The following is a 16,519-nucleotide window of genomic DNA, read 5'->3' on the forward strand; positions in this document are numbered from 1 at the left end:
TAATATCTGTCCCCTCTCTTATGGACAGTACATGTATACGATAAGTATAATGATGCAAAAAAAAAATTACAAAACATTTGAAAAATGTACAAGAGTACTTAATCCGAATATATTTTATTATTAGTCTGATCTATACATACATATACAATTAAAACAATATACATACAATAAATTATATAGCCATTCTTTTAAGAATTATAACAAAATATAACATGACCTGTGCGTAGGAATGATTTGCTAAAGTATCTGTAATGAGCGCATTTTTTTGCGCGGAGCTTCTCAATTGCTGCATTGCAGCAACATTTGTACTTGATTCTTTTTATATTATGCTAAAACATCATCTCACATACACTTACGCCACAGGTTTTATTCATTTCAGTAACTGTTGATAAAATTTGTATTAGGAAATAAATTACGCAAAGTCGTAAGACACCTATTAACGTAAGCAACTCGTACATGAATGCAACAGAATGACGTCATTTTAAACTGACATTGGTGGAGTTTTCACAAATGATTAGTTGAGCACCAATATAATCCAGTCTGATACGTAACTTTTAATTGTTGATAAAATTTGAAAATGAGTTATGATTGTTCCTTATTATTTTTGTACCTAAACGACAGTAGGGTGCAAAATAGAACAGCCTAATACGAAAATAATCTCCGCTAGAAAAAAAACCGTAAGCGGTCTCACGGGGGAGGACCTCTTACACGAGGGATGAAGTTATTATGATAACTTGTCAGGATTTCTTGTGATAACTGTCACGGAGTTCGTCGGAAAACTTTTGTATTTACTTTAAAAACACTCCTCGAAAATAGTAATTTATATCTTTAAAAAGTGAGTTTTAGGTGCTCAATTTAAATTTAATGATTTAACTTGCCTAACATCTTGTATTATGTGTCAAAAACTTATTCATAGACAATTTTTCATCGCCTCTTGCTTAAAATCTGGTAGTTTTGAGTAAAATTTATAATTATATGCCAATTCGCACGTATTGATCTGCTTATTTCTGGTCTCCATCATAACCATACATAATATTCTAATTGTAATGCAAAATTGCAAACATAAAGCCCCGGCTTACAAATTTATACCCGGTTTTTCAAATGTCCTGGAGTTCTTGTCCTAGAGTTCTTATGATAGCTTTTGTTACTGCCAGTGTGTTTCTTGCGCTAAATCACTGCACGTTGTAGCGTTTTTATTATTCAATAGGGTTGTACATCATTATGAAATGCAGTACGTATGCTCATCCTTAACAAAAACTGTGGATAAAATGTTGGTCTTGAGTGTTTGCAAAGGATAAACAGGTGATTGTCTATCTACAGTAAAAGTCACCGATATTCAGCAGTATCATGGCTTAACCCGCAAACAAAAATGTCTCAAAACATACACGTTGTTCTCAGTTACACATGTTTTAAGCAACCACCTTCCTTAAGCAGACACTATAGAGTTGTGCTTCCCTTATCGAAGGGCTAAGTATTCCTTTTTTTCATTTTATACAATAATAAACAAGTTTATAACCAGGATAATCTCCACACCTATGTCTCCAAAAAGTATGGTACATGATAAAAACTCGAACAAATTTGCACGCCTCTCCGAGTTCGAGCGAACTAAGTTTGACTTTATATTTTTGTTATCAATTACAGCAAAAATAGCAAAGTCTCTTCCACTAAGATTACAAAGAGGAAATACATATCAAACATCGACAGAAAAATTTACGTTTTAATGTTAAAAATGACAGCGTACATAATATTACTTTCGTACATCTGGATAAGTATGTTAAAGCAAATCATGCTCACTCAGTTTGAAGTAATGCGATTCTTAAAATATGACATTCAATTTTGAGTTTCACTTGACTTTGATAAGCTTAACACTTCTGCACTATGGAGAGTCCTGTAAGTCACGTAATGAAGAAAAAAGGTCGATCATCTATAATTAAATACTTACTTTGTATTGTCATATCATTGTCATAGAATTTTCTACGTCTCTATGGCAAAAGTTGATACCTTTTAGTAAGTTTATATACGTAGAATACCTGAAGAGGACCCTACTCATTAAAGATAGTTAGATATAAATAGTGCCTACTAATTCATTTTTTTTTTTGGCTGCAAACTATTTATATGCAATTTGGTTTGCTTCTGCAGACCGATGGGATAGTTACTGAATGTTCTCTAAAAATGCCAGGAATAATGATAATAATAATAAAAGCTTTATTTATAGAAGGTAACACATGAAGATTATACACCATTATAAAAACAAATAACATAATATTATCTAAATTTTAAATGTGGCGTTCTTGACAAAAATATAGAAACACGAACACAAAACATCATGTTATAGTTATATTACATGAAACAAGTTAGTTACGAGGATATAACACTGGCTGGGGCGACATCAAGGGATGTTTCTGCTAAAAAATGGCAAGGCAATTTTTCGCAGAAACATCACGAGATGTCGCCCAGCCAATGTTATATCCTCGTGACTAACGAGTTTCATATACTTTAGCTGTTTTATCACAAGGCATAATGTTTCTTTTTTTTTAAATAGAAATAAAAAAATAAATCGTTTGCTACATTACAGTTATTTATTATAAGGCAGTTTTTCAAGTTGTTTTCGCTGCCGCAAAAAAAAGATATACAAAAGACATCCAATTTTAGAGGCGGATTGTAAACTGTTAACCAATATTGATTCAAGATTAAAGGGCTTTTTTCAGTGGAAATATTTTATTCAGCGGATGTACCGTTTGATTAAATGAGAGTAAATTTCATTTCATTAATTATCTATGTTTATATTTTTCATTGTATTTATTAATCTATTTTATTTATTGATTCCATTTTTTCTTCTTGGACGGTTCGATACCACTGCCCCATTGGAGCCTCTGTGAAAAAAACTACATTGATATATACAAGGTGCGAAAAACAATCAACCGCTATAAAGCAGTCGAGTTTTTTTCCTATATGAATCAATGAAAAAACTGTACTGCTATATATCAATACAGTTTTCAAATGCTCATTGTGAAGTGTACTGAGTATAATGGGTTAGTAAGAACAAAGGAACCATGCGATAGAAAACAATTACAACTATTCCATTTAGATTTTGCGCTATAGCTTTTTTGTGACAAACGCTCCTTTAACAAAATTATAACATAATGACAGAGTTATCAAGGTATTTAATTTATTTGAAAGATATGTTTTTATCCTTTTTTTAGAAGAACGTATATTAGATGGTATTCTATTCAAAATCTTTGCACCATTGTTACAAAAATGCCTTTATAATAAATACATGAAGATGCACATTTTATCACGAAAGTCAATACTCTACATCAATCCTTTTTCCAGTCTACGAAATCTGCGACAGCAAAACTACTATAAAATGAAACATTGCACAAGAAACGGGGGAAAGAATAATATCTCTTTAACAAAAATACAAATATACATTCAAAACCAACATAATACATTCTCATTTTTGTGCAAGGGATGAGCGTACTACATTTCATAATGATTTACAATAGAATTGAATGATAAAACCGCTAAAACGTACCGTGATTTAGCGCAAGAAACACACTGGCAGTAATAAAAGTTATCATAAGAACTTTAGGACATCTTTAGAGTTATCACAAGAACTCCATGACATTTGAAAAATCGGATATATAAATTTGTTAGCCGGGGCTTAATGTTTGTAATTTTGCAGTATAATTAGGTAATTGTGTATGGCAATGATGACGACCAGAAATTAACAGGTCAATACTTTAGAATTGACAAAAGATTTTTTTAAAAATCTCAAAATACCAGATTTTAAGCAAGATTCGATGAAATATGGCCTATAAATTAGTTTTTGACATATAATATTAGGTATTAGGTAAGCAAATTCCATTTGATTTAGTTCCGCCCATTGTTTTCTTGTTTAGGGCAAACTCATTTTTTATTTGGGGACCATATGCCGCTTTACATGGAATGGCACTTATCTGTCACATTGAAGGTTCCATGATAACCGTATGAACACATCTGCGGATGTTTCAAAATTTCAAATTTTACCAGTTCATGTTAAACGTTGAATACTGCTTAGGCCGGTGATAGGGGGCGTAGACGGTAATTTGCATATTCCAACAAGCTCAATCAAAGCGAGCCTGCAACATTTTCAATTTTGTCATTTTGTACGTTCTTTAGGATTTAGGATTCTTTATTTCTGTCTATTTAATATATAAAATTTAATTTAGCACCTTAAACTTTTTAAAAATTAAAATTATCATTTTTGAGGAGTGTTTTGTAGTATATACAAAAGTTTTCCGACGAACTCCGTGACAGTTATCACAAGAATTCCTGACAAGTGTTCATAAGAATTCCATCCTTCGTGTAACAGTTCCTTCCCCGTGGATCTCTCTTATTAACTCCTGTTAGAATATAAATGATATCGGTCTTAGCGTTGTTTATTGGCCTTTTAATACAGGTTTTATCGTTTTTATGCGAACAAAATAACCACGCATGCCTATAGCTTTAACCGCTGTTAAAATTTATTATACTCGTTGCATAAAACAATATTATAATATGATTTTATTCAACTCATTCAATATATTAAATACCAATACATGTAGTATATTAAGAAATACAGCAGTATCAAGCGATTGCAATGAAACTTTTTTTCGCCTGCCATGGTGAATATTGTCCAGGCGTCGTGATTTCATTATTTTTTGCGAATTATGACATTTACTGTCAAGAGTGTATTTTTTCTGAGTACAAGGTGTCGCACATTGCATTTCTCAATTATCAAAGGCGGGAATCCTTTTTTATCCTTTTTTGACCACTGTTGCTGACTCTTGTTGGCTCTGTTTTTTTTTATTATGTCATATTGCCATTCCCAAAGTATCACGTTTACATTCGGACATTGTAACCCTGTCTTATTCCGCCAGAAAAAAATCAGTAGATATTCATTTCATTTTCCACTTCACAGAATGTATGTTTTAGACTTGCTTCAAGGTTAAAGTAATTATAAACAACTGTATCGTGGCTAGAATACAATTCCTTTTGATTAGATTATATTTCTTTATATAATGAATTAAATTGTCCTCAAATGAGCAAACATCTTCATACCTGATAAACCGGAACTGTGGTTTAATTACAAACTAATGCATTTTGGTCTGCTTGTTATCCGTTTGCTATTTACAATAGCAATTAATAGAAAAAACGGGGTTTAATAATTAAAATGCTACAGAAAGGAAAGGTCCATTTTGTAATATATATCATATCTTTAAATATTATACCTTTGATTATACTTTAGATGTACGAATATGTAAGTTTTCATCATCATGGTTTCGTTATTTCGACATTTCACAATCGTACTTTCAAATTTTCACCATCGTAATTTTCGTTAATTCGGCTTTTCATCATCGTTTCTTCGTGTTTAGAGTTATGTGTGTCTCTCGATGGCACTAACGGGACACCGTAATAAAGTCATGTTGTAGATAAATTTTACATGTTTATAAACTGTACATTTTCAGGAAGAAGATAAAATGAGCGAAGAAAAGAAAGAAGTGAAAAGGTTGCCAGCAAGCAGATTTAAAATGTTTGAGAAAACCGATGCAGCTATGGTTGCACCTGTGTAAGTTACATACCTTATATACAGCATATCTGTTGAAGTAAGATAATGGGAAATCAGATAACTTTTAATTTGAGGTTAAATGCAAAACAATATATGTTTCATGAGGCAGGGGATATTATTTGTGTTTGACTTATTGGAATGGAATGACAGGACATTGCATATAACACATCAATCATATTAAGTATGATCTCTTGACAAAATTAATGGAGCATGTTAAGGACATGAATCACATATCTAATTAAAATTGATTTTGAAAAATCTATTTATCTTATATATAGATTGTATATGTACTTGTATTCTTTAAAACCAAAATGGCACGAACGATAATTTTACTTCTTTGTTCTAAAGACCTTTTTGCGACGTGATCGTAAAAAACGACCGGGTGTAGTATTTTCTCGCGCGTGCGTAATCTGCGTACGTCCAACCTGGATATGTAGAAGAAGATCATAGATAATTCTGAGTTAGTTGAAAGTAAAAAATATAATATTAAATAGCTATTAACAAAGAGCAAAAGATGCCTCATAGCTTTGTGGCAAAGATTGCCATAAAAAGATGTGGAAATATATATCTTAAAGAATAGCCTCTTGCGACCACGTCGGACCTGAAAATCATTTAGATAATTTTGTAAATAGTGAATATACATATATATGTTCATGAACATGCTTGTAGTTTTCAGTTAACCTGATTTTATCACACAAACAAAAAATTAAAGATAGTCACTTATGTGTTAAAGTAATGTTAAAAAGTAACATTTCTCACATGGTTAGCGAAATAACATACATGTATCCAGTTTATCGTAACACAATTCCAAACTCGCTGTTATCCGGGTGACATAAAAAAATCACGTTAATATTGAAGTCTATAACTATGAGATAAAAAGAGAATATATATATTCTGTCGATAGATATCACGACCTCTAATTTAGGAATTCAGTGCTTTGATTATGACACAAGCAAATCTTTGTACACTTTAAGAGAAGATAAATGCAAGGACGCATTTCAACACACTTAAATGCGGAGATGGTTTAATTCTAAGGCTTGTATACGAAGGTTCCTTTGTAATCGAATGCATCATTCAGGGTCATTTAAATTGATATGCGTTAATGCAGACTACTTTAATTCGCCATTGCATCGATCATTTATCATAACGAATTATTCTAAACTAATGCTGAATCATTTGGATTACGTAAAATTGTTTATGAAGTCGTTGAATACTGATAAAATATATTATTTCGTTTAAAAAAAAAACGATAAATACTTGGCATTTGTCAAGGTAAATATCCTGAATCTATTCATATGAGGTGACTTAAACGTTGGCAAAATAGAATGTAAGGATGAACTAAAGATTCATTTATAACAATAATATTTGTGTTCACACATGCAAAGTGCTTTCATTCTAATTTTTCCAAAGGAACCGAGTAAAGAGCTTCATTTTTTATTAAAGTACAAAATAAGACTTAATTACAAATACGGTTGATCTATACCTGTATAGGAAGACTGTAAGGGACATAATAAATACGTCGACTAAACATAATGAGCGTTTTATGTCCAGAATAAGTTGTAATGTTTATGTAACTGTATCTTATTTCATATACAAGTATGTTCGTCTTTACAAATATACTCTCTGCAAATAATTTAAAAAACGGAAAGTAATATTAACATTGTTTGCATCTTGAAACCAATCTTTTCAAACCATAGCTAAAATTATTAAAATCGGATTTAAAAAACAAACAGAAAATTTTCTGTCTGTGCTTCACTCCATGTTCAGTTTTAACGCACTACTCAAGCCAAAATAATAATGAGTTATATTTCAGGAGTCCAAAAGTCAAACCTAAAAAAGACAATCAAATCAAAACAACGACTTTGTCACCAACGTGAGTATAAAGTTAAGATGATATTATGCTTTTTTCGCCGTCAAGTTGAGTTAAATATATTTCAAACTGACCAATAATTGAAAATTAAAAATGTCTATGATACAAAAAAACTGCCTAAATTATCAAAAGACTGCCAACTCTTTTAGGGAATTAAGCGTTACCGATACAATATAAACGATGCTAATGATGCTAATAGAAATTTCCGTTGGTCCTCTGGACTATTGATTATTTTATCATAATTGAATATAGAAAATTGAACATGATCTTGGTAACTTGTCAATATACGTTCATTGTTATCTGTTCCCTGACTATTTGTACCTAGATGGTTTGATGTCACTTTGGGTGTGTGTTTTTTCTTACAATAATGACAAAGGAACTTTTGCATCACTATTTGTTTGTAAAACTAGGACAACATTCGTTTCACAAAAACCTTATTCATTTTAAAAACAGTTAAACGAATAGCACAGATGTATTCATTTCTTAAAAGTGGTATAGTGTTTATTATAATTAATTACACAAGATCATTTACCTTTTTTCTAATATTATTGTTTGGTAATGTATACAATCTTTATATAAAGGAAGACGAGTAGCTTGCAGGTATTAAAAGAAACTTCGTTGTAAGTATTTCATCTGTCAAGATCAGTTAATATTGTAACTTAGATATCATATCGCTTATTTTAATTTTCCGTAAAAGAAACATGTATTAGAAAATCTCATTTCATATAAAATATGCTAGAAAAAAAGTGTTCAGTTATAGGAATTATAATGGGAGCCTATACTTCTTTCATTTTTTCGACATTGTGAATTAAAAGTAAAGCAATTTGTTAAAAAAACACTTTGAATATAAAACTGCAAAAATTTCAAATACCATGACATTGTAAAAACTGTTTTAAATATTGCTAACATATACCTGGTTATAAAATTTCATTTTACTGTGTACAAGCAAATAGTTATGTTATTCTATTTAAACATGCAACATTTATTTTATTCAAAACAGACTGGATAATCCAATTTTCCATGCTCCGATGGTATTAGTATCCACAGAAAATGGTAAAACAACTTGCAATGAAACGACATTATCCAGGCTAAGAGAAGTTGAGCAGCCGTTGAATATAGTTTCTGTTGTTGGCACGCTTAGAACTGGAAAATCTTTTCTATTGAACAAACTAGCAAGACATGGTGCAGGTACTTATATGACGTAAATTAATGCGCGAAACACATTTCGTTTGATTCCGTAAAATAGTGGCATAAAATGATTCTGTAATGATGTGCATCTTCATAGTTACAATGCGAGCTGTAAAGGACCATGAACAGTTTTGCTCAGAATTGCTCAGATATGAGTGATTTGCTGTTAATGAAATACTGTAGGGATTATCCTTATAAAATGTAACGAATTTATAAACATTTAAATATAATGGAGATAAAAAATTATGTTTGAAAATTTTTAAACACTATATAAATCAAGCATTAACAAAGCATTGAATAACGAATTACTGCAAAATACAAAACAAAAAGTCAAATCATTCTTTCAGTGAATAGAGAAGCATGCTTTGAGATCGGACATACGCCAGACCCTGTAACAAAAGGGATATGGGTTATGTGTCGACCTCATCCTACCAAAGAAAACCAAGTTCTTGTCTTACTGGATACAGAGGGGATAGATGATCCTGACAAGGTAGTTAAAATGTTTAATGAGTAAAATTATATAATAGTTAGACAATACACTTTGTTCTACATCTTGATCAGAACTTTTTTGATAAATTTGTTAATAAAAGATACATTATGTAACATAATTTGATACAGCGTAGATTATGTAATAATATAAGTTATAAGCGTTGGTGATAACATCGGAAAACTTTAATTGTACTTAAATGTCTGAAACCAAGAAGGTAATGTAACAAGCTGAAGGATATAAAATTAAAAAATAAAACCTATCTTTTAGTAACTAAGATGTTTTGGTTATTCTTTTGCATTTATACAGATTGAAGTAGAAGACGACAAAAATGTGTTCATACTCGCCACGCTTTTGTCTAACACATTAGTATACAACATGCGAGGAACCTTGGATAAAACTACCATTGATAAATTTAATTATCCTTTCACCATAACATTGGCTTATAAATAGTTATTGATACATTTAATGCTTTAAATGAATATTTTTGTAATAATCACATAACTATAACTGCAATTGGTCAATTTGTGTATCTTTTCATAGAGAAATAATGTATGCTTTTGAATACTAATTGACACATCTTATTGATAAGCTGACCTTTAAATTCCATTCTTCTTTGTTACAATGCAATTACAAACTAAATTTTTCATATTCATAAAATTGCAATGTGTTATTGTTTCTGATTATTATATCATTCCCTGCATAAAATCTATTTAATACATACAAGTTTGGTTTAAGTGAAGTTTTTACTTACAAATTTCACAGCCGATTTCACTATTTGATTAACACTTTCGTTTACTTTTGTTCATTTGCATTTGCCTTAACTGTGTACAGATTTTTGAATAAAATCAAGACATCAATTCAAGTAAATGGCTCCGAAGAAGACGATTCAATTCTTGATTTCTTTTTTCCAAATTTTGTACTAACCTTAAGAGACGTGACTCTTGAAATTGAATCCGAAGATGGCGATGCATTTCTGGAGAAAAACTTGAATATGAAAAGAGATGCCAATGTTACTGAAGAAGCACTGAAAGAGTACAACCTTCCAAGGATGCTTATAAGGCGATACTTCAAAAAGAGGAAATGCTTCTTGTTCAGAAAACCGGTAAAACGTGCCCTACTTAAGGACCTGTTGAATGTAGATGAGTCACAATTCAAAAAAGAGTTCCTTCAAACGCTCGTAGGGTTCCGAAGTTACATATTTTCATGCCAACCAAAATCACTTAAGTCTGGAAAAGCAATTAATGGGAGAAGTAAGTAAAACTTGCGATTAGAAAACTTATCAATTAGGCTTTAAGCGGCTTAATAAAACCGCCCCTGAAACATTTTAAGTTTTGCAGTTTGGGTTCCATATTATCTTTGTCACATGAATATATTTTATGTCGTTGATATAGTTAAGTCAAATTTCATTTTTTATGTAATTTGTTTTGCCGAATGCATATGAAGTTAAAACCAAATGTGTTTGAAGAATATTTTGTAGGATTGCTTTTGAAATACAAAATAAATATCATCGTCGGATACTCACGGTTGATTAACATATAACAAAACGTGTAATCACCTCTGGGTAAAATAAATCTATATGCGTTGAGATAAAGCATCGGGTTTGTAAAATATCGACCAATAAAATGGCGCTTAACAAAATTTACATTCTTCAACTATAAAAAACAAAATATCAACACCCGCGGTGAAAACCTGTTTCACGTGCCTTGCCAATATAAAAGGCAAAAACTGTAGCCAACTCAATTCTTCCACAATCAGAAACCACTGTAGCGATATTGTTTCTAATATTAACGCTTCACCGAACATCGCATAGAACGAGCGTTTTGATTTGGTTTAAATCGCCTCATTGATTCGTGAGGCAACCAAAAAGCTGTCTTTGACACACCTCTAATTGACTGGATATCGGCAAAAAATTCTACGGCTGATGAATATTACTGGTTCAGCCGTGGGTATCCGACGATAATTAGATATTGCATATCCTTAAATATTGCTCCTTATTATAAAAAATATAAACACTGTATCATAGTAACTTCATATGTTTTTGTGGTAATTACCATTTTGTCATATCTTTCAGTGTTTTGCTCCCTTGTGCTAAAATATGTCCAGTCTATACGGGCTGGAGAATCCCCATGTCTGACAAGTGCAATGGTGTCAATGGCAGCTTCAGAAAACACCTATGTAGTGGAAAGGGCCTCAGAAGAATATAGAGCCGAAATGAAGAAGCGTATAGGCTCTCATACACCGAGTGAAAAAGGTCTTTTAAACTACCATAAGGACAGCATGTGCGCGGCTCTTGAGGTGTTGAAAGCTGGACTCATCATTGACGACGAGCAAATATATGAAGAAAAGGCAATGGTAAATATTAAACATTGAGTTAATCTAATTATACACACTTCTTTTTAGCGAATTTTGACTTTTTAAACAAGAGCCCGGTTTGAGCCGGGTGATGCTCCCCGAATAGGTTTTGGACACAGGAAAGTACACCTCTTGCAGCTTCAGAGTTATGTCCCTGGAAAAAGTTCAAAGTGCAATAATTCCAAAATTAGACAAGGCAGAGTTACTGTTCTTTGCACTGCACTTCTAATCAATGTGATCTATCAACCTACAAAGTTTCTTGTTGATATCTTGTTTCCAAGTTATGTCCCGCACAACATCAAAAAGTAAAAATAAACAAAGGGCAATAACTCCAGAATTAGGCAAGGCAGAGTTATGATTTTTGTGCACTGCATATCTACCCATTGAGATATATCTACCTACAAAGTTTCATGTTGATATCTCTTATAGTTTTACAGCTATGTCCTTGACAAGATTTTTCTAAAAGGGGAGATAATTCAAAAATGAGGCTTAACAGAGTTATGGTTCTTTTGCACTGCACTTCTACTCAATGAGATCTATCTACCTACAATGTTTCATCTTGATATCCCTTATAGTTTTAGAGTTATGTTCCGGACAAAGTTCAAAGAGTTAAAATTAACAAAGGGTAATAACTCCAAAATTAGCACTAAAAGAGTTATTGTTCTTATGTACTGCACATCTACCCATTGAGATCTATTCACCTACAAAGTTTCATATTGATATCTTTTATAGTTTTAGAGTTATATTCCGGACAAGATTTTTCTATAAGGGGAGATAATTCAATAACCGGGCAAAATAGAGTTATGGTTTTTTGACACTGCACTCCCCCTTAATGCCCTCTACCACTGTATGAAGTTTAAACAAATTATCTCCAAGGGTTTTCAAGTTATGCTCTGGACAAGACAACGGACGGACAGACTGACAGACGGACGGACAGACGGACAAGGCGCCGACTATATGCTCCCCCGAAATTTTTCGGTGAGCATAAAAAGTTTCTTCAATATATTTTTATCTGATCACACCAATAATTTCTATCATTTTGTTCCTTCCTTCTTGTTCATTCAAGACTTGCTTCAAAGAACAATTTGAAAAATTCAAAGAAATTGTGAAGAAGGATGTCGAAGCAAAATGCTGGCAAATACTTGGACGGCTTGATATGATGAAAATTCAAATGAAGATTAAGAATCGAAAGTATTGCACACCTACAGGATACGATGAGTACATGAAAGATCTAGACACACTGATAAAACAATACAACAGAGAAGCTGGATACATGGGTTCTGTTGTAAGATAACGATTCTTATATAACATTCATTAAGTTATCATTCATGTATATAAATCTGCTACTGTAAAAAGGAAACTTTGTATTTTGAATAGAGTTTCATGTTTATTTCTTTTACGATTTTGCCATTTGGTTTGACACATAAATTAAACGGGACATTGCCAATGATTTTCTTTAAGGATATCGTTCGTCATATTTTATAACCAAACATATCTACTTTTGCCATTCATATACATCGAAAAATATCTTATAATAGGAAGTTTGGGTATCAAGCCATCAAAAAATATATTGAAATATACAGTTTGGGTATCAAGCATTGAGCAGTTACCTTATGATAAAACAAATATTGAAAGTATTGCTTATTTGATAACAGGCTTTGTTAGCTTTGCAAGAATTTCTCGCTAAGAAGACATCAGAAGAGGAAGCAGTGTTTTGTATGGTTCAAGAAGCACTTGGTGGCAAAGGTATTAGTTTCCTAGTAGTAATATACAATCGTTTAATCATCATTAAAATACAAGTATTATCCAATTTGGTAAATACTGATTTTCATAGTCAATTGAAAATGGCTCTGATTGAAATCATATCTAACTATACATTTTCGTGAAAAAGAATTAATACAAACTCTTTATACATTTATATCATTCAGAAGGACCCGAAAGAAAAAATATGAAGGACCTTTGCGTGTTCAGTGAAAAAGATGCAGACATTATGAAAGAAGAGGAAGAGGTTGAAGAAGCGATCCGAGCAGATATTGAAATGCTGCAAAGGAATGGTCTTCAGAATATCGGAGATCAATATCTTGACATGCTCACATCAAAAATAGAAGAAATAGATAGAGTAAAGAACGAGCTTACTCGTGATGATTCATATTATAAGAAATTGTGTAAAGAAACCGACCACTGGAAAAGTATTTTTGAGAACGCGCCATTCAGTTTGTCCCACTATAAGAGGCAGCTAAAACCCATTGCTGGACAACAGAGTACGGATATGCAAGCCACTGTTTATGAAGAGCCTTGGAATGATGTGATAGGCTCTCTTAGGAAAACAGCTGTCGAGCGAGAAGATTCAAAAGACGATGTTGACCTGTCACTAGGAGAAGCAAAAGGTGAACGAGTGCCGCCAGAGGGAAGTGAAGCAGTCCAATCATATAGCGACATACCTCAGAAAATAACAGATAAATGTAACATTTCATAAGAGAAATGTGTTGGTATTGCTACTGTTTGACTTATCATTGACTACAGATGGAAGGAAATGTTATGTCATCTAACGCACTGTAAATGATAAAATATGATAAACAAGATTAAAAGGGAAGGGCAGCGTACAATGGACGCAATAATACATTGTACATTCTGTTTATTTTATGACAACTTTGCTACAGTTGGTTTTTTATTAAAAGTTAAACTTATCAATTGATTTGGAATAGATAAGTATTTTATTTATTATATCAAGTCAAATGAAGCGTATGTTGAAAAATGCTTTAACTTTGAAACATAATTTTAGTCGATTTATTACAGAAAATCTATACTTTTAATAAGCATAAGTGCACTTCAATCAAAATTATGGAAAAGAAGTAAATTATTTTTATGTTAAAAATTTGGGATGCGAAAAAGAATTCTTAACATTTTTGTTTAAGATGACTATAATATTCTAACGTTGTATGTTCTGCCCAAGCTTTAACACTTATTAATAGCCGGTACACTGTTGAATTACAAGACAATTGTCAATATTGCTTTCAGAAATAGTCGTCAAAAGGTAAAACAATTAACTATTGTACCTGAATTATATATCACAAAAGAAAACTGAAAATACAACTGAAGTATAATATATCTGTGCATATTTTTTTCTTTTCATTTTGAAACAAAAAGGATAAAGAGCAAGAGAACTGTTTTAAAAAAAAAGAGCAAGATAGCAAAATAGGACGCAGAAGAACAAGTGGTTAGTGTGTCCATTTAAAAATATATGTGAATATTTACAAAATACCGCATTGGTTGGATTGCAACTCGAACTGTAAAATCTACTTATGAGTAAAGGGAAAGTAATAAGTTAAAGCCCTACATACAAACGAATTTGCATCAGACATTCTATTCACAACAACTGACATCAATTTTATAATTTTCATCTGTACCATTTTGCGATAAACATCAAATTTTGCTGAAACTGTTTGCATGCCTTATCTAACACATTGTTTGGTCATAAGAAGTTATTACTTTGGAACCATAATCCATGGTACAAATATGTTACATAGGGCCTGGTCGATAGACATTTTTTACAAAACCCAGATAAGAATATGATAATCAACAATATTAACATCTTTCCTGCTTCGGCGCCATATGACCTAAATTGTGTTGGTGCGCCAGAAAACCAAACAAATCAAAAGAGCATCTTGCATGGTTAGAGAATTTGTTTTTAAAATGCATCATTTAATATATTTGCAGGATAATGAAGGGTTTTATTTTTTTTACCGATTTTGTCCAATTTTATTCTAAAAACATTATCATCTTTTAGGTGACACCCCTACAGCGTTTAACTTGTCTTAAAGAAAGACCCTTCTTGCAAGAATACGGTGACATGATGAAAAATTGTATATAATAATGAATGTTAGTAGCTTTTTCATGAACACTAGTATGCCTGGGTTCCATTGTCACATTCTACATTTTAACTTTTGATCCCTCGGAACCATTAAAATTACAACAAAATTAGATGAAAATAGCAAACTCGGTTTGATTGAGTCTGTACATGAGGGATTATGAAAAATTGCAACATCCCTCATGCCCCAAGCATCAGAACGAGCAGTACTCAGTTCTCAACACTTTAAAGTGCTGGACTCAATGATCCCGAAGGACAAGAAAAACTTAACAACACTGAAATGAAGAACGGACAACTTTTTTCGGCTACAACACAGCAAAAGACACCTGCTGTTGTGATGTATAAGTATTGGGAAAAAGTGGGAAAAAGTGGAAAGTCAATGTTTGCAATTTTGATCGCTGGTTGCTAGCTAAAGGAAGGCACTGGTTGCTATGGAAAGTCACTGGTTGCTAAAGAGTTATCTGGTTGCCATGGAAAATAAATGGTTGCTATATAAGTCACCGGTTGTTATATATGTCACTGGTTGCTATGTAAGTCACTGGTTACTATTGACAGTCATTGGTTGCTATGAGAAGTCACATTTAAGGAAAATCAATGTTCTTTCGAGTGGGGCCAATTTGTTCATAATTAGAATAAGTTTTGTTGAGGTCCACCAGATCATGTTTAATATCGTAAGATATAGCCAGGGCTATAATATGAACAATCTCTAAAGAGGTCCACATCTATGTGCTAGGCCTTTTATTCCAGAGGAGAAAGGTTGTTGTTTCTTTTGGGGGGTTGGGTTGTTTTTTTTTTGTTTTTTTTTTTGCTTTGCTTTTTTTTTTCCTTCTATTTTTCCTACAATCCTGGCAAATATGCTTGGTTTTAAAAGAGTAGGTTTTTAAGGTTACTTTATAATTTATATAACACTCACGCACGCATGTATACCCACACACATGCACGGACGTACGCACATACACACACATATAAGATTGTGGAAATAGAATTAATAAAACCCGGTGATCTATTTCCATTTTCCATAAAGTATAATTAGAATTAATATGATGAATGTTAATGTATTAAGATGTTAATCAAATATCACTAGACATGTGTCCTTCTGAGGGACCACTTTTACTTTTTTCCAGATACTTATCTTTATTCGATAAACTTTGCAATTGTTTA

At 32.1% G+C, this 16,519-nt stretch overlaps 1 protein-coding gene across 1 annotated transcript; it reads left to right on the plus strand.

The window, feature by feature from the left end:
• The first annotated feature begins 5,489 nt into the window (after window positions 1-5,489).
• LOC132738309 (guanylate-binding protein 1-like) lies at window positions 5,490-14,596 on the plus strand. The gene is made up of 11 exons (XM_060725791.1): window positions 5,490-5,590; window positions 7,404-7,463; window positions 8,042-8,080; window positions 8,461-8,648; window positions 8,996-9,138; window positions 9,445-9,554; window positions 9,970-10,388; window positions 11,210-11,490; window positions 12,557-12,775; window positions 13,146-13,236; window positions 13,419-14,596. The coding sequence occupies exons 1-11, from the start codon at window positions 5,502-5,504 to the stop codon at window positions 13,964-13,966; spliced, it is 2,187 nt and encodes a 728-aa protein (XP_060581774.1). The 5' UTR covers window positions 5,490-5,501; the 3' UTR covers window positions 13,967-14,596.
• Window positions 14,597-16,519: the final 1,923 nt, after the last annotated feature.

The sequence above is a fragment of the Ruditapes philippinarum genome, unplaced genomic scaffold (assembly GCF_026571515.1).
Source record: "Ruditapes philippinarum isolate M1 unplaced genomic scaffold, ASM2657151v2 ctg195_1_1_1_1, whole genome shotgun sequence".
NCBI lineage: Eukaryota > Metazoa > Mollusca > Bivalvia > Venerida > Veneridae > Ruditapes > Ruditapes philippinarum.